We start from the raw sequence: 22,255 nt of genomic DNA, 5'->3' as shown, positions 1-22,255 counted from the left end.
AATGATAAGCAATCCAACTTTCTCTGAGGTGATGTTGCAGGAAAGATCAACTTAGTTGTTAGTTTTACTCAGTACTGATAACGTACCAGGAATTTGTATTTAACGCAGTGTAATAAACAATGTTGGTGGCCTCACCTTTTATTTATGATTCCACCAATGACTTTACAATATGATCTGTGCAGAAGTCATCAGCAAGTAAAATCCAGGCTTTGTGTGCAACATATTAATGTTCCTTCTTGTGTTACACTTTGTACAGCTAAAAATTAGATAATCAAAATGTTATTTTATTTCAGTAATTCAAATCAGACAGTGAAACGTAAACCGTGCTAAATAAAATACAAAAAGATTGGAAAGAGCCAGTCTGGTGTAATGTTTGCATTAGTATCAGCCTTCATGTGTGAAAATGATCAATATAATCTCCATGTTCATGATTTTACTTTTAAATCTAATATTAATTTGCCAAAGTAAATAGAACCCCACAGAGCAGTACATCAATGCAAAATCCAAGGTTTTGTATCTGTACAAAATATATTCAAATGTGCAAAAAATCAGTTTTTTTATTTTTATTTGTTCAAAAAGCTAAAATTACAAAAATAAAGTGTCACCCACACAGAGGAGGAACAGAGTTCAACTTCTATTTGAAAAAAAAAAAAAGAATTTTGCATCTACCGTTAGAAAAAAAGAGTATTAACAGGGTTCTGGAGAAGATCCAAGTTCACGGCTAGCTGCCACCTTTCCCTTTCCTTCTTGAATTACTCAATCTCTTCAAAAACAGGTCTGAACTTCTACGTCTAATAAATAAATCCAGTTCAATTAATCACTTAGACGTCGTTTATGTATTTTCAATAACAACTTCTTCCAAACACAGCATTTTAAATCATAAAACCTCCTGCGCTGATAGAGATGCTCACACCTGTTGAATGTTATGTGATTAGATTTAATTACAAGAACATGGCTGATAAGAACCACTTAAATCCTTACACTTAGACCCATTGAATAAGAACTTGTCATAAGTTTTTGTTAAATATCCATTATGCGGCTCATCCACTGTGAGTAACATCAAAATGTATTAAGCCTTGAGTTAAGTCCTTTTAATTTGAGGTTTCCCTTTTGTCGTGTGCAAACACTATAAGAAAGTCATTTATTGACTAATTTACATTAAACGCCAGAGCAGGTTGTTCACTGCAGTGGCATAACTCCTAAAATCATCTAGCAGTTTTAATTTCATGAAATAATTCAACGTGTTGGCTTAGTTGATGTTGATGTGGAAAAACAATGTGACATAGCTGCTGTTATTATTATTATACAAACTGTTTTTTTTGTTTGTTTTTTTTATTAATTTTTCCAACAGTATTTCTTAATGTTTTGTTGGCTAATGTCTGTGCTCAGACAGCTAATCTGGACATGGCCACACGTCGTTTGTTTTTCTGAGAGACAGCAGGCGCAAATCGTGACACCGCACCTCGTACTGGCACTTCCGGTGGCAGGTCTGACACCTGCCACAAGTGCCACTGCGTTCGGCTGACTTCGGCTGACCTCGGCACCTCTTACTGGCACTTCCGCTGACACCTGCCACAAGTGCCACTGCCTTCGGGACTAGCTGCCAGAGTTGCCACTGCGTTCGGCTGACTTCGGCTGACCTCGGCACCTCGTACTGGCACTTCCGGTGGCAGGTCTGACACCTGCCACAAGTGCCACTGCGTTCGGGATTAGCTGCCAGTGCTGCCGCTGCGTTCGGCTGACTTCGGCTGACCTCGGCACCTCTTACTGGCACTTCCGCTGACACCTGCCACAAGTGCCACTGCTTTCGGGACTAGCTGCCAGAGTTGCCACTGTGTTCGGGTGACTTCGGCTGACTTCGGCTGACCTCGGCACCTCTTACTGGCACTTCCTCTGACACCTGCCATTAGTGTCACTGTTTTCGGGTCTAGCTGTCAGTGTTGCCACTGCGTTCGGCTGACTTCGGCTGACTTCGGCACCTTCCAAGGGTTGCCACGACCTCATACTGGCACCTCCCACGCCTCACGGACCCCTCTCGCCTATTTTTGCTCACGAGATTTAGGGCGGCCATCTTATAGCGTTCGACCGCTCCACTCAGCGTTATATGTTTAACAGGCACAATGACGTATTTGAACATTTAATCTTTCATAACACGCTGTTTTGTTACTGGAAACCTTATACATGCAGCCATATTTATAAACAGTTGTATTTTTAAAGTATTTTTAATTGTATTATACATACTTCAGCATATTTAAATATGCTTAGTGGGGAAAACAATAGAATAGAAATATAATATTCTTTGGTGACAGCTTCTGTGTCAGAATTAATATGAATGAATTTATAATTAATGAAAATAATGGTGGATCTGGCACAAAGTATTGCATTTCTTGTTAAGTATTCTGTTCCCTTAAAAAAAGCAAATATGCCCTGGTCTATTTTTTATACAGTCTCAAATTTCAGTTTCCAATAAACAGCCTCAGTGAAAACATGTTGACAGTTGCCATAAGCTGCCACTTGTGCCACGGGCTTCTGGGTAAGGTGCCACTTGTGCCACCTTACCACTGGGTAAGGTGACACAAGTAAGGTGGCCATGGGTGCCACAGGCTGCTAACCTCATTCTCTATCTGTTTCAGACAGAATGTAGCATATGAATAACTTTAGATCAAACAAATAGAAATAAAATATATCTTAATTACAACATAATTCTCATACATATTTAAATATACAGCCGGTGTTCAGACTTAAACAGAGAAAGACAACTCCTGCGCTTTCAGATGGGACCTCTTCTGCAACAGGTGATAATAGCTACCAGTAGGTACCTACCACTACAACTGACACTCGGTTGCCATGGTATGTCAGTGCTGACAAGCTCCTGTCAGTTCCGGATTATAATTATTTTCATACAATGACCTTAATATAATGCTATTGATTATTAAACCGGGTAAGTTCACTAATATTGACTTATTAGTTAACATTTCTGACAGTGGCAACATGAGATATTGACAATTCCAGAGTGACATTATGTTCAGCCTGGTTCCATGACAGTGCACAGGATGTCATAAGTTATAGTGGCTGCCTGGTCTATTATCTAATAGACCAGGCAGCCACTATAACTTTCAGTGTTTTTTGTTAAGATAATGCATTTTTTAAAAAAAGAAACATGTTATCATAATTTTCCAAAAATGCCAGTTAATCATTTTTAAATAGTTATTACTTGTTTTTATTTATTACATTTAATCCCCGCTATTTTTCATTATTTGTCAAGTTTATTACAGATTTGTGTGGCATAAATGAAGGTTGCTTCTCTGTGTTTTTTTCTGGTTCGGTTCATTGTCTTCAAAGTTTTCTTATTCAAAGATGAGAGAATGACTAAAATCTGAGCTAAAAAATGCATTTCAACAGCATTTTCAAGGCAGCAGGAGGATTTTCACTTTCAAGTTAAAACAACTTCAATTTTTTTACACCAATATTGAATATTGATAAGTCAAAACACAAATTATTTACACCTCAAAAAATTTGACAATGTGTGAATCTTAAGCAGCATTAAGAACAAGAATGTTACATATTTTTGGAAATAAAAATTACTTTAGTTTATACTTAAGATGCAAATGATTTTTTCAAAGAAAATTGTGCTGTTTACATATTATTTTATTTGGCAGATATGTTTCAACATTTTTTCAAGTTTATGTCACAAAGTATATGCATAGTAATTGATTTGTCAATATTTATTAGCCATTGTATGTAAATACTTTAAACAGCAATTTGAAGTCTACTGTAAAATTCATGTTTAGTCAACGTGTGAATTTACTACATCAGGATCAAATAACTTATTATTCCTCCATGAGAAATTATGATCATTAAGCTTAAATTTATTTTTCAAACTTTATTAATTTCTACAATATACGTTATACAGAGTCTGATTATTATTACTATTATCCAGTTGCAACATTTGGCTTCCTGTTGCACTATGTCAGCCACTGTTCTGCGATATAAACATGGGCAAGGGTTGAATGTCATTTTGATTAAGTAAAAAGTCCTATTAACTATCAGTGATGTGTGATTAACCAGATGTGTCTTTGAACATAGTGACAGGTTCCACTGTAATAGTGACACTTTATAGTATATTCAATTGGCCATCTTGATTGAATTAAACTCAGTCAAAAATATTCAAAGTGTTAAATGGATAAATATACAATTACCATTGAATTTTTTTTTATAAACACGCATTATAAGTAACACGTTTTCAAAAAACTGTCATTGCCATCCCCCAAAACATCGGAAACAGTTGTGACAGCTCTGAAACATCCTGGACATCTAACAGCAGCTCTAGTGGAGGCGAGACTCAGCTGTTACAAAGGTGCCGAAACCAATGGCATCCCTGATACCTTCTGTGTATTTGATTAATTCAAAGACGGAAGGAGTCGGCTGGATTATTCAGATGAACTTTAGTGAATAAATAGGATGAACGAATCATACATGATATAATAAACGTGTAGGAATTCAGCTAACATAAGTATTTATGCGAAAAAAAAATTATTAAATTCTGTCTTCTTCGTCTGTGTTTAAGTTCTTCTTCTACTAGTAATAAAGCATCATGGGATATGTAGTCCATTTGCCTAAGTCAGTAGCAACACTGAGAGCTAGACCCGAAAACAGTGGCACTAATGGCAGGTGTCACCGGAAGTGCCAGTAAGAGGTGCCGAGGTCAGCCGAAGTCAGCCGAACGCAGTGGCAACTCTGGCAGCTAGTCCCGAAAGCAGTGGCACTTGTGGCAGGTGTCACCGGAAGTGCCAGTAAGAGGTGCCGAGGTCAGCCGAAGTCAGCCGAACGCAGTGGCAACTCTGGCAGCTAGTCCCGAAAGCAGTGGCACTTGTGGCAGGTGTCAGCGGAAGTGCCAGTAAGAGGTGCCGAGGTCAGCCGAAGTCAGCCGAACGCAGTGGCACTTGTGGCAGGTGTCAGACCTGCCACCGGAAGTGCCAGTACGAGGTGCGGTGTCACGATTTGCGCTCGGCCCTGCTGGTTTTTCTCCTCTGTGGACTACAGACTGGGAGTGGCAAATTGTAGCTGGTCATGTTGAGATCAAGTTTGCTGGAGGAAATCCATCCCATTTGGCAGGAGTCTCCAACGCTGGCAGCAGAGGTGGGTGGAGGAATAATAACGATTCATGAGATGAATAATTTGTTGTCGGATAAAATTAATTTATGCGGCTTGGTGACGATGGGTCATGTGAACGTTTTAGCTCAGTTTTCCGCTCTGAACGGAGTTTTTGTCCTTCACAGGACCGCAAGTGTTAAGTTTCGTTTCTTCCTTGCAGTCTTGCTGTAAACGCCCACTGTGAGTCGCATCATGGCCGACGAGGAGGACTCTGGCTTTTCTCTCATGAGCCTGGAGGACGAGCTGACCTGCAGCATCTGTCTGAGCACCTTTGACTGCCCGGTCACCATCCCCTGCGGACACAACTTCTGCCAGAACTGCCTGCTCTCCACCTGGACCGAGTCCTACAGCTGCCCCCAGTGTCGGACCCTGTTCGAGACCAGGCCGGAGCTGAAGAAGAACACGGTCCTCAGCACCGTGGTGGAGACCTTCAGGGTCAGGTCCAACAAGACCGAAGGAGGGCAGTCCGTAAAGGAGGAAGAGGGAGAAGAAGAAGACGACGACGACGACGACGAAGAAGAGGAGGATGAAGACGAAGAAGGGTATGAGGATGAGAGGGATGATGTGGTCCGCTGTGACACCTGCATGGAGGCCGAGGCAGCCCAGACCTGTCTCACCTGCATGGCCTCCTTCTGCGAGGAGCACCTGCGGCCCCACCGGGAGAACCCCACCTTTCGCCTCCACCAGCTGACCGAGCCCGTCGGGGATCTATCCGAGCACATCTGCACCGACCACCACAAGCTGATGGAGCACTTCTGCACCGACCATGGCCGCCTGATCTGCAGCCTCTGCCTGCAGCAGGTCCACAAAGGCTGCAGCTTTTCCTCTCCAGAGGAGCAAAGGAACCTGAAAGCGGTGAGTGAGATCTGAGTTTCACTAAATTCATTTTAGCGAACACCTTATATTTGCTGCGCATTTTAAAAATAAGAAAATGCATTTTGGACCGCATTAAAAAAAATAAAAATTAATCACACTTCATAACTTCCTTTTAACTTTCTGTTCACATTTTGCTTGGTTATTATCTAGATTTTTTTTTATCTTGCCACTTCATGTTTGTTTTTTTAATGCTCTTCCTGGTCTGGTTGTTTCTCTTGTTTGCCAAACTTGTTCTGCCTCCATATTGCGTCAAATTTAGGTCATATGGGCCTCATAAAATCATTCATAGGGCCGTAAATAGCCGTCAGACTTGAAAGAAGGTTGTTATTATCATCAATATTAATGAAATGTGTGTGGAGACGAATTAAATATAATCATAAAAAAATGTAGGTTAAAGGCAAAGCATAAAAGTAAAAAAAAAGGCTTACATATCATTAAGTGAAATAAATATTGGATCCCTCCATCACAATTTGACCTAGAACTTGGTGGAGAAAGATTTCTTGGTAAGCGTAGCACCAAGATATTTTCTGAAGTTGTTTTTTTTAACGGATCTTAGGAGGGATTTTCATTCGATCTTTTTCACAGAAGCTAAATTGTTTGTTTTTCTTACACACTTTTTCCTTCCACGCAACTTTCTATTAGTACACATGGATACCGCACACTGAACAGCCAACTTCTTTAGCAGCTGACTGTCTGCTGATCAGGTATCAAGTCAACAGCCTTCCTCATGAATTTGTAGGTCAGAACATAATTAAGATGTAGTTTACCTTTCAGGAAAAATGACTATTATTTTTTTTGTCTATGTATTCAACAATTGAAACTCAGTTCAAGCGTTACTCTAGACAGGTCTTGGACATGATGTCACATGTCCTCAGCTGTGACTGAAAAAAACCTTTGGTAAGAAAAGGGAAGGAGACATAACATCTCAGATGTTTCAGCCTCAACACGCTTTACTTTGAGCGGACCTTCGTTTCTCATTTCTTCCTCTGCAGTCTGAATTCAGGGAGAAGTTGGACATTCTGAACTTGAAGATTGACAGGACTGACACCATCGTGCTTCAGATGAATGAGCTGCAGGGCAAGCTCAAGGTAACTTTTGCACCTCGCGTGTCGGCGTTCATAAAGCACTGGTGAATAGGCCTGCTTGTCTCCAGGACGCAGCGAGCAAGAGGAAGATGGCGCTGGCTGCTGTGTACCAGCAGATAGGGGAGATGTTGGCTCAGGACGAGCGCGTGGCCCAGCATGAGGTGGACTGTGAGCTGGAGGCTGGTCAGGCCAAACTCCGCGACCTCACAACAAAGTTCAACGACAACAGTGAGAGGATGAAGAAAGCCAGAGAGAAGATCGACAATCTGCTGAGTCAGGCGGGAACGCCAGCCTTTCTGCAGGTGGGACTAAAACACTCTTCCTCTTTCAGTAGCAGTACTAAAGGCGCTGTTCCACTGGCTAGTTGCGCACTAACCGGTTAACGTGCGACTTTACCCAACATAGTGAACTTTTCCATTATACGCACTGTTCCTTGAGCGCGCAGCAGTCTTGCGTGGACTGGGTCAGGAGCGGTCTAGTGGAAAAGCGCCTTAAGAAACTCTTCTCACTAAATTCACTTGCTCCCCGCAGGCTTCATTTGAGTTGCCCCGGGTGGTTAAGTTTGACCCCCACACCCCTCGAGTTAACATGGACTCCAAAAGGGTAATGGCAACGCAGAGCTTTGCTGCCGCCCTGCAGGAGAGCCTGATGACGCTCTTCAGTCAGCCTTTTGAGGCCAGAGTACCACTGCTAAAACCAGGTAAATATGCAGATACACTAAAATTAGAACTGTCCCACTTGAATAAAGCCAGTAATGTTCGGTTATCTTGCACAACCTAATGCTGGATATGCTGCATCTGGTGGGTTGATGTGATGTAGAAAATGTCAAAAATGAATTTTGATTACTCTTGCATAGATGCAGTTGTAGTGGAATGGTATTAAAAGACAGATTTTAGTGTTTTAAAATGGAGCCACTTTGTCTTTTTCAGGACAAGCAGAAGCTTCTGTCTCAGGAGCTGCTGGTGGAGAAACCAGTGCAGCCCGGGCCCCTGAGTTTCGTACGTAATGTTCTACTAATTGTTACTTCCAAATGTTTATAAAAGTGAAATCTGTGTTTGCATCAGGTTCCTTCCAAAAGTATTAAGGCACCCATGTATGTTATGTTTTTATGAGGGGCTAACCAATAAATCAGCCTCAATTTTCTTGGATTTTGGAAGATCGGCAATTTGTCAATACTTGGATGATGAACCGATCTCAGACAGAAATTTTACCTACTTCTGCAAAGGTCTAAAAAAAAAAAGAATAAATCGGCCACTGTTTTGCTCTGCTGTGAGAGAGGGGTGAGTGATAGACCCACCCACCAGCTCATGTCTGTTTATGTCCCACTGTTGACTGCAGTCGTCCCACTTTTGCCAGTTTACTTACCTTAAGGCTATATTTAATGATTTTTCTGTGGAAAAAAAAAAAATTGGTATTGCCAGGTCAGGCTTTTTAAACATAAAAACACCTAGTTTTTATGTTCCAGACCACTTCTTTGTGCTGCTCCCCAATGAAATGGACTGAATTTTAAGGTCGTAACATGACAAACGTTCAAGGGGCACAAATACTTTTCCAAGGCACTGTTTTGTGATGCATGCAAATTATTTATCTTTTCAGAATCCCCGAGGCCCCCAGAGCAAAGACCTCCACCCAGGTCCCATAGTCCAGGTCGCCCACCTGTCCAGACCATCTACCAACCCGTCCATATTCCTGTTTACATACAGGCAAAGCCAACATGGACTCCGCAGCAGAGTCAGCCAACTGGCTTTTCCAGGCCTCCGCCTTCGTTCTTCCATGGCCAGAAGCCGCGTACGTAGCATAAAACACAAACATCACACGCAACTATTTACTGAAAGCCTCTTTACATTAATTTGACTTAATTTTTGGTTGGCTACAAAGAGGGAAACCAATTAAGCACCAAACCAACATCTCTAGCAAAACAAATGAACCATGCATTAAAAAAATGGCAGAATGGTAATGTATTCTATTACATTATAAGCTGCAAAAAGAAACCTAGCTTACAGATTTCTTCAAACTTCAGCTTCTCAGAAAAGTCCTGGAGAAATGACTAAGAAAACAGTAGGAAAGCCAGTCGGTAAACCAGCCCACAAAGTGGCACCAAGTCGGGGTGGAGACAAGAACCATCCGCCCAAAAGCAAAGGTAAAAGACGGCGTCTTCATGGTCCAAAACCATACGCTAACTGGACAAGCACCATGACCCGGCCATCTGTAGCTCCATTTTTTCAGTACGCTGTGAAACATTTTGAAAGTACGGCTAAAAAGGTAAGGGTTGTAGGAGGAAGAGCAGCCACTCCTCTTCATCAATAGCTGCTCATTGAAGACAAATGTCACTGTAATGTAACTCTTGTCATGTTAGGAAAACATCCAGGTGGAGTCATTTAAAAAAAAAAAAAAGTTTCAGGGGAAAACAATGAAGCAATAGTGAACTAATATATTTCTTTTTGAAAATTAGATTTACTTCAAGTTTTTATTCTAAGTTTGAGGATCTACATAACTTTTAGTGGCATTTCACTCTCTGACTGAGGAGTTGAGAGTGAAATGGAAACGGGTGAATTTTCAGAAATGTTTTGGGTTCTTGGTCTAAAATCGACTTTTAAAATATGAGAAGCATTGGTCGGTTATTCAAGGAACACGATTCTCATAGGTTTCTAAAAATCTTGCAGCTAAATAATAATTAAAAAACAAACAAACAAACAGATCATGACCTGCAATGCAACTGTCTGGTTTGTTTTTATTTCTTTGAATTGGTTATACAACAGTTTTTTTTGTATTCTGTTTGTTTTTCTTTCCACCAAAAATCTTTTATCAGCTATTTGCATTGTTAGTGTTGATCCAGTGAACACATAGATCAGCTTGTTGTCTTTGGAAAGATTTCATGTGAGGCTCGTTGATCGATGGCTGGTTTTTTCAAAACCTCTTTAATCAGAACTTTGCTTTATATTGTTGTTTTTTGAAAAAAATAAAATAAAAATGGCAAATTTGTTTTGAGGAAGCATGCATTTTTAAATAGTGAAGGTGTGGGGAAAAAAATTAAATCATGACGCACAAAAAGATTAATTTGGACTGAAAATACAGACGACGGCAGCGAAATCTCAGTGAACAGATATAAAATGTCTTTCATATTTTACTGTTTATCGCCTTTCAGACAAGAAGGCTGACGGTGGCCACCAACCCTCTCACAGTAAGTTATTTAACGTTGTATTCTGTTTGCACATTCACCATGTACCAACCCGGCAGAAATAAATGCATCAGATATTAAGGTTTATTAAAGGCTGTGGTCTTTGGTAAATTTAATTGGTGTAATAGATGGGGCCCTAGAGCATTGGAAGATATTTTGTCACTTTATCACAAACTTTTTATGCGTTTAATTTAGTCTTCTATGTAAAAGACCAACAGGAAGTTGTCATTACTATTGAGGAGAAAAAAAAAACATGGTTTGTGTGTCTGAATTGGGTGAGAAACAACATATCTCATGGTTTGAGCTTTCTATTTCTGTGAAATATTCTGCTGCAAAACACTTGAATGGTGTGATACAAATTCTTGCCACATTTGCAGATTTTAATGAGGGGGGGAAAAGTTATAAACAACACATCTGTTCCTGAAACTTTGGACTAATTTGTATTGATCTGTCACATAAAAATCCTAAAAATCAGTGAAATTTTTACCTTTTAAAAGGACACGTGACTTTTTTTTTTTTTCAAATTTGATCCTGAGTTTTCAGCCAGAGCTGAGTTTCTATGAAGACATGCTGAGTTCAGCATCCTGCTGTTTGTCAGGTGGTGACTGTGTGTCTGCAGTCAGCTGTGCTCAGGACAAAGTTCACGGATACTTTTGCCAATAAAAACAGTAGCTTCTCCTAAACTGGAGTAACTAGTTTTAATGTTCAGGCCTTTTAAGGTTTGCTCTTGGGCCTCTTCCAATGCAACCAAAGGCCGCGTTTAAAAACCCAGGTGTTTCATTTCAGCGTTATGTCTGTTCTGCTACACACACAAGAGAGAAAACGGCATTCTGCACTTTGTTTCAGAGCAAGGCAAAAAGCCACCAAGCGCACAAGGAGGACAGAAGCCTGGGTGGAAAGGACCCGATTCTGCTAAGAAAGACAAGCCGAAAGGACAGCCGCCGTCAGGGAAACCGGCCGGGCCAAACCCACATCCTAGAAAAAATAAGTAACTGTCAGGGTCAGAGTTCGTCAGCAGAACCGGAAGGGACTGCTGGACCTACGCTGAGTAACACTGGTGTGATCGTTACTGTTTGCTTCATGTTTTGTTTGGGGTATTAAACTTAACCAGCCTTTAATCTTTATTCAAATATAACTATAGTTTTGTGACATTTTGGGATTACTTAAATATCAATGAAAAAGTTTCTAATAGGAACGGTTAGATTTTTAGAAAAATATTTTAAAATGTTCCACCTCATCTCCCCCCCATATATATATATTGCAAGTCTACAGTTAATTATGCACAAAATGGGTACAAGAAAAATAACGCAGAAGTCAAAAACCTTTATATGGAGCAGAAGGGAAATGGATCTGTGGGTTATAATTTCAGTTAGTCAGATATGACTTGCTAAGTGATCCTTACCGACAGCATTTCTGATCTCAATCATCCTGAGCGAGGTTATAAACTTTGCATGCACCTTAACTCTGCTGTTGTATGGCGTCTGTGCGTAGATCCTGCCACCTGCTTCATAGTGCGAAGCGTTATTTAAGTTGGATAACATCACAGAAAACACATAACTGTATATTGAAGCATCATGTTCATTCATCCATTTAGAAAGAACACAAATGGAGAAAAAAGGCTGATCACTGCATTAGTCACTATTTTGTATGTGAAAACACAGAATATATAAATTCAAAGAAAAAAAAATCAAACCTCTTCAGGTACTTGGGTGATGTATCCCAAACCGCTTTCCAAGCTCTATTAAAGACACCGTGTCATCTGAAATGTAAATATTAATTTATTCTTATCGATTGAATTGAATGAAAACACAGAAACACCTTGGGTATGTATGAAAATATTTATGGGAATGTCTTCAAATTCAAAACATCACCTCTTTACATTCATCTCAATCAAAATTGGTTCTTGTCACATTTTGTAAACAGCCATTTTTTTTTATGATTGTTTGCATTAAACGCTTGTTTTCCTCTGAGCTCTGTTTCTTGGTAGTTTGTAGTAAACTGGGATCACACAAGTCTTCCTAAAGTTGCTGATTATCATTACAGTAGATTCTTATAAGCAATTTTGACAGCAGAAAAGTAAGTCGTTGATTATACAAGTATTTCAAGTCATTTAGTGGAGTTTTTAAAGCTGAAGCTGCTTTTCTGTCACTGACATTTTAGCTTTAAAGCAATACTGTTTACAAGCCAGCTTAAAATCTCATAAATGCTCAGGAGGGCAGTCTGCCCAAGCAAATAACACTGTCAGTCCTGCAATAAAATGTCAAATCAGCTTTACAAAAGGAAACTCGGAGGGAGAATCCTGCAGTTTGAGCTTCATAAGTGCTGCTTCATCACAACACAAAGCTCTGGCAGACGCCTTGCTGCCTTGTCGTCCAGCAAGGCATCATCATGGCTAATTACTGATCCTGTTCAACCTCAAATCCTGCTGCAGCAAACTTTTAACTGGACATCCTACAGACTTTACTGATATGGCTCGGAGCGCCAGGATTTCCGACAAACACAAAGTGCAGCAGCCTCACCCCGAGCAACACATGGAGGTACACGCAACAGATGCTGCAACTACTGAACTAAAGGGGTCTGAAAAGCTCTAGCGCTAAATGCTGTCCTCAGCCTCCCCCCTGATGGTGAGAACAGGTAAAACACGAGAAGCTGAAGGACTGCTTGCACAATGTAAAATCTCATCAGCAGGTATAATTTATGGCAGTAACATGGAAAGGAGCTATGTTCAAGTGCAACACAAAGTATGTAAACAGTTTGCAAAGATGAGGAAAGATTTTTTTTTTTTTTTTTTTACATGCTGGAAAAGTAGTTCCATTTCGACTTGGCAGTGCTTTCATATCGACCGTCAACGAGTCGGCCCGTTTCCTGCAGGGACATCTAGTGAATCTGAATATTCGGCACATGGGAAAAGCTCCTCAAACTGCTTCCAAAGATGCAAACTAAAGGAGCAGTGTCTCATGATTAAGCAGATAGTTACTTCCAAAGGTGAAAACTGTAACATTTCCAACTTGAGTATGTTTTATTGTGGTTTGATGTGACAGGCCAACAGAAAACAGTACATGTGTTTGAAGGCGAATGAAAATTATTCATGTTTTTCAAAATGACGTCCTGTATGCTGTTAGGACTGATGGGCAGAGATGCTTGGAAGGATTGGGGTTAAATACAGGAGAGGCGGCGCCCAAAAAGCTGGAAGCGTAGCCTCTACTCAGGGTTATGAATACAAATGTATTCCCAGCATTTTATATTTTCAGTAAAAATTTGAAAACTCTCCCACTTCCCTTCCATTTCATAGATATGCAGGACTTTATGCTTGTCTATCACATCAAATCCCAGTAAAACACACTGACGTCTCTCATTGTAACTTGACAAAATGCAGAAAGCTCCAAGGTGCAAGAATATGTCTGCAAGTTACTGAATCTTGGCGGTGGCCATTCCGTCACCCTCATGGATCTTTTGGCAAACGTTCAAAGTTTCAGCAACAGACACAAGAGAGAGCTTTCTTTTGTGCTTGGTTTAGACCATAAAACGCAAGATGAATCACTGAGAGTTGATGGCGTCCGTCATCTCTTACACGACTCTTCCTTGTATCAGAGCTTTTCATGGCCTGCTGCAGGTCCGACATGGCTTTTAGAGGGCTTGGAGAACGAGTTAAATTTGGCTCACTAAAACGAACACTCTGTTTTAAATATAGCAGAATAAATACAGCACAGTTATCTCTAGACTCTATAATCTACATGGCACGAGGGATCAGTGCAAATAAACAGAAAGCTTTCCTTAACATGTTCGCCGCCGCCTGACTGCTCCAGATAGCAAATGCCTGAGCTCTCAGCTGGAACAAATAATGGTTCAAAGATAAAGGACAAAGAACACAAAACGAGGATTCAAAACCGAGACCCGGTGTATGAAGTGGAGACAAACTCAAGCAGGCAGCGGACCAGTGAAGTCGGACTGTAAAACAGAAACCAAGACAGGAGGCGTTTCAGGATCTCGTGATGCCTGAGGCGCATCACGCCTGCACAGTAGTCAACCACGGGGGCCTGGGGGAGTCATGAGGAGCCGGGCTCTCCGGCTCGGAGGCGCTGGACTCGTCGTCGTCATCGTCTGTCTGCTCAGTGCTGTGGTACAGCATGAAGGTCTGGGTCTTATGGGTGATGGTGATGGTGCAGGGCCCCTGAGCCCAGGGCTCCCCGTCCACCTGCATGGGCATGGTGGAGCTCTTCAGAACCAGCTGGAGGTTGAAAATCCCACATGTTAGAAAAACACACGCCACTGATCCACAAGGAAGTTTTAGCGCATAATACGCATCTGTCAGCAAATAATCCTGAGGAAAAAAAAAAAAAAAATATATATATATATATATATATATGCAGTACATAATTGATAGAAAGTGTAGCTACTAGAAAAATTATGAATATAGTAGGGGTGTACTGATTTATCGGTGAATATTTTCTTAATTTTGGGAGACAGGTGATCGGCAAATACTTAGACGTGAAGCCGATCTTATCTATCACAGCAAAGGTCCAAAGATCAAACACTGTCCTCTTCTGCTCTCCTGTGAGAGAGGTTTGACTGACAGACCAGCCCACCAGGTCAAGTCTGCACGTCTGCAGCAACAATAGTCACCCCAGCCAACTCAGTGACTTTCTTGCTGATATTTCAGTCAAAAAAAACCCCAAAAAACTTTGCATCGACCAAAGTCAGAATCGGCAGGTCAGGCTTTTTAAAGATTGGAAATGGGCAATCAGCCAGAAAACTGCAATCGGTGCAACCCTAGAATATAGTTCCATAAAATACAGAATATATTCAGAAACATATTAAAAAATTTTTTTTTTCTTTACATTTTGCCAACCCAATAAATGTTTTATATATTAAATAACTAAATTAATAACTATTTTGGTTAGAAATTGGGGATTTTTTTTTTTTGGTAACTTGATGTAGTAAAATATTCTGGACAATAAATACAGTTTATTATTAACAGTAGACATAAAAATAAAAGTCCTAAAAGTCTAAAAATGCTGCTAAATGCAAGTAAGGCCTCGTTCAGACCAGGTAATAAAATGCAAATATGTGACTCAGACATAAGTAGGCCACTCACACCTGGCATTAAAATCCACCCTGAGCAACTAGATGAGTTACCTGTTTTACATGCAAAGACACATCAGCTGAGCAACAAACAGGCCTACTGCTGTCATTCAGATGTGTGTGTGTGTGTAGGGGGAGGAAGGGTATGCTCTCACCCTGACGGTGTGTGCCTGTCCCAGTCGCACAGGGTTTGCCAACTTGACCTGGATCTGAGCGCAGTGGAAAGAACCGAACACACCCACAACCTCCAGCAGCCCGTCGTCCAGCCTGCGGATTCAGGGCATCGGTCACATGAGCCTCACCCCCCCAAAAAATTGGATTTCTTCTCCTTACACATTCACACCTAAGCAGGCCTCACCGAGTCGGGGGGCAGGGTTCGTCTCCCATCCCCTCCCAGAGCCGGCAGCCTCCTCCCCAGTAGCCGATGTTGCAAACGATGATGCCCTCCAGGCTGGGCAGCGCCACCCTCTCCCCGTCCAGCTCCAGCTGGGGTGATAAACGCCATCAACGATTAAAGTCACAAGAATGAAGGCTCCATAATTAACAGTTTGGTTCCATCTTTGTTTGATAACGACATCAAATTATTTAAGCGTTTACTTTTAAACCACAATCTTCACCATTTAAGGTCAGAGAGTTCAACATCTGCAGTAATCTGTACCATAATCTGGAGATTAACTCATGTTTAAAACAGAGATGAATCATAGATGGATCAATCGTCAGCATTTTGGTTCATTTCTTATCAAGCTGCGGTTGATTACAGATCACAGCTGCAGGGGGGTTAGTTTAAACCAGGGCTGATGTCATTTAAATATTTAAATATCAGTGAGTTTTTGTCTTAGTAAAACTAATCAGACTGATTTTTTGAGTGCCTGCCACGCATGATGTCCAAAAAGGCAGCATTGTGAAATTCCTTAACCTTACAGAATTATAGTGCTATTATATCTGTAGAGGTCCAAGATTTCCAAAGACCAATAAAAGATTTTGGAATTTTTCTCGGAATTGGCAAAGTTTAGATCGGTTGATTTCCTGATTGATTGATTTTTCGTAGTCCCTAAGCTTTCAATCAGGTTGAGGTTGAAGCCATTCCAGTAAACTGTGCAGCCAAATCATTTCAGTGTTGTTAAAACTGAACCGTAGCAGAGTCTTTCCAGTTAAAAGGCGCTCCAGAGCCTTTCACTGCACTTAGTAAAGCTTTTGTTGAATATGTGCATTAACTACTTATAGGCTTAGTTTCACTTTGCATAAAAGAAGGTGACAGTAGCCTGGCTCAGCTGAAGCTCACTGCTTTTTGCTTCATTAGGAGAGTTTATACTGTGCTCCTTTCAGCAGCTTTATTGGCTAAAATAAAAGCAGATCAGGTACAATCAACACTGACAAAGCTTACCCGTACCTCAATCCTTTTATCCAGATCTTTACATTCCTGCACTAAACAATCCTTGGTGCCATACAGGAAGTACACAGCCTGAGGGAGGACAAATAGAAAACAAAGCCACCAAATTTACAACCTGTGTATTCATATGAAAATACGAGTGCGGTCTAGTTTGAACGGGATTTGCGTATTCAAACGAGGCGCTGGGACCTTGTTTATGATGCGGCTGGAGAAGAATGAGGGTGTTTTCTCACGGTGGGCGTGGAAGTTGAGCGCCATCAGAGCATCCGGCCCCACAGAGAAGTAGTTGTTCATGGACAGAACCTGGAGTGGGGGGTAGGGTGGGGAGAAGTTCAGCAGGTCAGCTTTGGCTTGTAAACATGTTGGCACAGAAAAGTTTGGAAAAACTTATGTACGTATATCACCTTTGGTTTCCGAAAGTAGACCCCCTTTGACGCTACTTGGACCTTCCATCTGAAAATAGTTATTGTGCAGATCAGCAGCGTCGAAACGACCAAGAAGAGTATCCACATGCAACGTTCAAACTGTTTAATAAAAAAAAAAGTCCCACCTGTCCATTTTCACCACTTCTGCGTCCAGAACGTTACGGAGAACCTGCTCCACTGGGATCTCCCCAGCGTACCCGGCTCCCCAGCCCAGAGTGTTGGAAAGGTCATTTCCTGTCCCCAGAGGAAGGATGGTCACCCTGGGGATAAACTGATCTTGGTCCTGAAAGAAAAGCAGCATAATAAAAAATGGAAATAAAAAAGGTGACATATGCTGCTTTGAAAAAAAACAACAAAAAAAAGGCTCAATTCATAACATTTTAACCACACACAATTTAGTTTTATTGAGATTTCATATGAGAGATCATCACAAAACAGTGCATTACCATGATTTTCCCTTTTTATTTTTTTTTTAATTGTACATTTCTCGTTCATTTTTCTTCCAAGGAGCCAGACTTCTTGTGGTTTTTGGGGATTTTTGAAAAAGCTCTGGACTTCATCAAAGCTGAACAAAATCTCATCATCATACCTTGAGCTTCATTGCATCTATTGCATCCAGGACCCAGCCCACAGTGCCATCACCTCCACACACCAGCACCCGGACCCTGCCCGGGGGCAGCAGGGTGCACAGCTGGAGGGCTTTGGAAGGAGTCAGCTCAGAAAGGTCAAACACCTGGAAAAGGACGGAGCCGTTCTGATCAGATCGGAGGCCGACGCACCTGAAGTCGGCCTGACACGGCAGCGATTTTTGCTGGACGATAAATTGTCCCAGTAATTATTGCAATAAAAGTTAATGTTTTTTAACAGACAATTTTTAAGTCTGTAAAAATCGTTCTTTGCTCTCTCAAAAAACGATGAACTTTTGAATTTTGTAAAGAACACTTTAGACTGGAACTGGAATACATATCAAGTAGACAAAACAAAAGAACCACAAAAACCACTAATAAACCAGAAATAAATAAAAAAAAACGCTCAAAACCGAAGCCATGAATAAAATGGATTACAAAGTCTGTAGACAAAAATATCAATAATCAGAATGGAAATTATCGAGCTCATTTGGATTTATTCGGTTAAATGCTTATTACGACAGGTTTAACCTGGAGAAAGCTGACCTGCACAGGGTTGAGGAGCGTTCGAAACTCTCCCAGCAGAGCCTCCCCCATGTTGTTGCCGCTCCGTGTGTTGGCCAACACCAACACAGGAGTCCAGCTACTGCCACAGGAAGCCCCCAGCTGCAGGAAAAACAAACAAACAAACAAACAAAAAACAGCTAGGTGATAGTCCCTTTCTCCACCGCTCTAAGAAATGGAAGCGACTCAGGAGATCCACGTCACATGCGTCGCACCTTGGTGAACTCGTCAGGGTGCCGGCGGCGCAGCTTGTTGACAAGGTAGAGGTAGTGAGGAGGGATGATGAGGCTGTGGAACTCGCCCAGGTCACACGTCTCTGCGTCCGCTAAGCCGTCCATGCAGTCGTCGTGGACTGTGGTCTGACACCAGACACACCTGAAAAGGAGGTGCAGAGGGAGACGCACCGTGACAGTTTGGGGTCAGACCACGAACGGGGAGTTGAGAAGAGCAACATCAAGCCTGCACACGTTGGACAACAGCAGCAGCTCATCAGACGGGAAAGTAGAGGGAGCGGTTCTAATCAATCCGATTCTGACCTCAGACTTACCTCCTCAAATGACCAACTTTTTTATATTACGTTTTATTTTTGCATAACCTAATCTTGCTGTTTAAATTCTTCCAAATGCATAATGCATTTTTCTAACATGCCTTCTTATTTGTAAGTTAAGCAGAAATGAGGTGGGACGTCTTTCCATAGTTAAACCGTGTTTGTTCTCTGGCTGTCAGACGAGTTCTGTCAACATCCCAGGATTAGACGAAAACCAGGCGTCGGAGAAGCTTGAAAGTATAAACAGTGAAGTTGCAGCTTCACACACAGCATTGGTAAAAAGTAATGAATATCTTGGAACGTAAAGCTTTCAAATATGAATACAAAATGTAGAAATATCTCTGCACACCATCTGGTAAAACCAAGGAAATGTTGGTTAGGTATTAATAGGAAAGGCCAAAAAGACAACAAATGTCTACAGTTTATAATACTATTCTACAAGAAACATTTTGTTACTATAGGATGTCTATCATTAATAATCGTGTTTTTGCTTCATTTTATTGAAGGTTTAATGTGACACCACGACATTCCAATTTAAATCACATTTTCAAAAAAATTAAAATAAAATAAAATTATATATATATCTGTGTGTGTGTGTGTGTGTGTGTGTGTGTGTAGAAAATTCCTAAACATGTAACTTTTTGGAGTAGTTTTGCTGGGATCGATTTTTACCGCACTAGTATCGATTTGACACCGATAATGAGTTTGAATGGTTATCGATATTTTGGCTCATCTGCCAAATCTAATGGACTCAAAGATTTATGTTAACACGTGTAGCTTTTTAAAATGTGTGTATATAGATAACGTTTTACTCATTATCTGTATGTTTCATCTAAAACCTTAATGAAGTCACAGTGATGTGTTTATTGTTTGATCATGCCTGATATCTGTGGTACCTGAGGTCGCAGAGCTTAGGCTGAGTCCCACACTGCTGCTTGCACACAGCACAGTAACTAGCCAGCGGCACGTTTCCGCGGACCCAGCGGTGCTCCGTGGATCCGTCAGGGCGAGACGGGGCCATGATCTCTTTGCAGGGGAGGCTCCTGTCGGCCCGGCGCAGGCACTGCTCGTCGGCGCACACACCGCAGCAGTCGCAGAAAGCTCCGTGCAGGATGTGCTGCAAGCAGACGCAGCAGTAGGTGGGTTTGTTGAAGAGGTCCGTGTAGTGCCAGCCGTGTTTGCTCTTCCTGAAGAACTCCTTCATGTAGGTCTTCCTCTTGGAGCGCTGCGCGCTGCACCACAGCGTCAGGATGACCGGGACGATGACGGCCAGAGAGGTCCAGAACAGCAGCGTCCACTCCTCCCGGGAGCCGCAGTCCTCCCTCGCCTCGCCCCCCTCCTGGCACATCGCTGCCGCGGTCCGGACACAAGCGACGGGCTTGGGCCTTTCAAGGAGCGCAAATGGGAGAAGAGAAGCGCAGAGTCACCACCAAGCGACGAGTCCCCGCCAAGCTCATGTTCACTGGCATCAACAGGATGCTGCTTTGTAGTTTTGAAGATGAAAAACTACAAACAGGAAGAGGACGGCATCACGTCGAAACACGAAGTTATTACGCTGACGTAACTCCTGCAAAGAGTGTTTGCACGCGAAGATAGTTCACCCCTACAAATTCAACTCAATTACAATAAATTGCAAAGTTACGTTTCCTGCCAGTATTATTAAAGTATTATGATTATTAGTAAACTCTTAAAAGCCATTTTTAAACCTTACTTTTGGTAATTGCTTAATAATGTTTTATGTATATATAAATTTGGTAAATTAAAGCTACAGACCAGTGACGTGCGGTGAGGTTCAAAGCTGGAGAGGCAACGACTTAATTATAATTGGATTTACAAATCTAGACCCCTGCATGTTATTGTTTACATAAGGAAATTTCGCGCATTCTTCTAAGTATTTGAATGGGAAAATGCGAAAATTCAGCGATTTTGAAGAAAAAAAAACAAAACATCAGATTTGGTTAAAATAAATGAAAAATGGGTACTTTATAGTACAATCCACAGGGTGAAAATATCTTTATAAATGATTTTATAATTATATATTATTTTTCCATGATGACAGGTGAGGCTCTGCTTCCCCTGCCTCCCCTAACCTATGGAGAGCCATTTCAGCAAAAATTAAATAAATAAATAAATGGGTGAAATAAATAAAAAATGAGTAAAATAAATCAAAAAATGAAGAAAATGAGTGAAATAAATAAAAAATTTGTTAAATAAATAATTTAGCTTTTTCATTAAACCAATTTTTAATCCCTTTATCCATTTACCCATTTTTCATTAATCTATTTTTCATTTAACCACTTTTCCCTTTGTCATTAAGCCAATTTTTTTATTTATTTATTTTTCAGATTATCTATTTCTCAATTTCTCTTTTATCTATTTTTCATTTATCTATTTTTCATTTGTCCATTTTCATTTATCCCTTTATCTATTTACCCATTTTTCATTAATCTATTTTTTAATTTAACCATTTTTCAATTTCCTTTTTCCATTAACCCGCTTTTCTATTTCCCACTTTCATTAATCAATTTCTCATATATCCCTTTTTTTATTTACCCATTTTCTTTTACCTATTTTTCATTTACCCATTTTTCATTAATCTCTTTATCTATTTACTCATTTTTCATTAATCTATTTTTTAACCATTTTTCTATGTCCTTTTTCCATTAACCCATTTTTCTATTTCCCAGTTTCATTAATCAATTTCTCATATATCCCTTTCTTTATTTACCCATTTTCTTTTACCTATTTTTCATTTAACATTTGTTTGAAAAATTTTTTATTTTCCCATTTTCCAATTCCCTTATTTATTTAGTATTTCCTTATTTTCTTATTTATCACATTCTATCTAACCACACGTCACTGGCCTGTGCCATAACTGGCTAACAATCTGGCAGCCTCCTCCAGTTATACAGCTCCTGGTGGCAGAATGGTTTCAGGTGCGTAGGTCCACAGACGCCCACAGGTGTCTGTGGACCTACCCCCAGATCCCAACAGTTTTCATTCTATTCTTCCCAGCTTCCATGTGTTTAAGCATGTTTTTTTTCCTCCACTAGGTACTATAGGAAATTTATCTTGTTCTGGATTCAGAAAAATTGCAGTGAAAGTTTTTCTTTTATGCATTTGATTCTAATCACTATCCATGATTTTAGACTTTAGTCAAACTCTGAGATTCAAGTTAATGTTTTAACTGAAAAATGTTACAAAAAAACTGATAAAAGCTTTAGGTACAGATCTCAGACTGTTGATAAAAGAGGACATTAGAAATTACTCACAAAGTTTCCGACTAATGCATCTTTTCTAGTTTTTTTTTTATGTTGTTGTTTTTAAA

The 22,255-nt window shown here is 40.7% G+C and overlaps 2 protein-coding genes across 3 annotated transcripts; one reads left to right on the top strand and one right to left on the bottom strand.

The window, feature by feature from the left end:
* Positions 1–972: 972 nt before the first annotated feature.
* On the top strand, positions 973–12,263 carry LOC106932300 (E3 ubiquitin/ISG15 ligase TRIM25-like). Of its 2 annotated transcripts, XM_015010933.2 has the most exons (11): positions 973–1,049; positions 5,044–5,139; positions 5,315–6,009; positions 7,023–7,118; positions 7,184–7,417; positions 7,647–7,815; positions 8,045–8,113; positions 8,712–8,903; positions 9,136–9,255; positions 10,261–10,296; positions 11,140–12,263. In XM_015010933.2, exons 3-11 carry the CDS (start codon positions 5,347–5,349, stop codon positions 11,283–11,285), a joined length of 1,725 nt encoding a protein of 574 aa, XP_014866419.2. In that variant the 5' UTR covers positions 973–1,049; positions 5,044–5,139; positions 5,315–5,346; the 3' UTR covers positions 11,286–12,263. The 2 variants fall into 2 exon arrangements, with proteins under 2 accessions (XP_014866419.2, XP_014866421.2); XM_015010935.2 differs by lacking the exons at positions 973–1,049; positions 9,136–9,255 and having other exon boundaries at positions 4,816–5,139.
* dgke (diacylglycerol kinase, epsilon) lies at positions 12,118–20,472 on the bottom strand. The gene is made up of 11 exons (XM_015010931.2): positions 19,824–20,472; positions 18,596–18,755; positions 18,363–18,482; positions 17,780–17,923; positions 17,316–17,473; positions 17,170–17,218; positions 16,955–17,068; positions 16,766–16,837; positions 15,734–15,861; positions 15,531–15,642; positions 12,118–14,521 (listed from the first exon to the last, which is right to left on the bottom strand). The coding sequence occupies exons 1-11, from the start codon at positions 20,273–20,275 to the stop codon at positions 14,300–14,302; spliced, it is 1,731 nt and encodes a 576-aa protein (XP_014866417.1). The 5' UTR covers positions 20,276–20,472; the 3' UTR covers positions 12,118–14,299.
* Between the last annotated feature and the right edge of the window lie 1,783 nt (positions 20,473–22,255).

Source organism: Poecilia mexicana, unplaced genomic scaffold (assembly GCF_051168715.1).
Source record: "Poecilia mexicana isolate PSO_F unplaced genomic scaffold, ASM5116871v1 scaffold_1, whole genome shotgun sequence".
NCBI classification, from domain to species: domain Eukaryota; kingdom Metazoa; phylum Chordata; class Actinopteri; order Cyprinodontiformes; family Poeciliidae; genus Poecilia; species Poecilia mexicana.
This window is presented reverse-complemented; position numbering and strand designations above follow the sequence as displayed.

What these genes read in the sequence shown, in the direction of transcription:
- LOC106932300 (XM_015010933.2), top strand. Translation starts at nt 5,347, where the DNA reads ATGGCCGACGAGGAGGACTCTGGCTTTTCTCTCATGAGCCTGGAGGAC. An exon ending in AGCAAAGGAACCTGAAAGCG is followed by an intron (nt 6,010 to 7,022) that starts GTGAGTGAGATC and finishes CTTCCTCTGCAG; the next exon opens with TCTGAATTCAGGGAGAAGTT. An exon ending in GAACGCCAGCCTTTCTGCAG is followed by an intron (nt 7,418 to 7,646) that starts GTGGGACTAAAA and finishes TGCTCCCCGCAG; the next exon opens with GCTTCATTTGAGTTGCCCCG.
- dgke (XM_015010931.2), bottom strand. Translation starts at nt 20,275, where the DNA reads ATGTGCCAGGAGGGGGGCGAGGCGAGGGAGGACTGCGGCTCCCGGGAG. An exon ending in ACCCTGACGAGTTCACCAAG is followed by an intron (nt 18,483 to 18,595) that starts GTGCGACGCATG and finishes TTTTTCCTGCAG; the next exon opens with CTGGGGGCTTCCTGTGGCAG. An exon ending in GAACCCTGCCCCCCGACTCG is followed by an intron (nt 15,643 to 15,733) that starts GTGAGGCCTGCT and finishes CTGAATCCGCAG; the next exon opens with GCTGGACGACGGGCTGCTGG.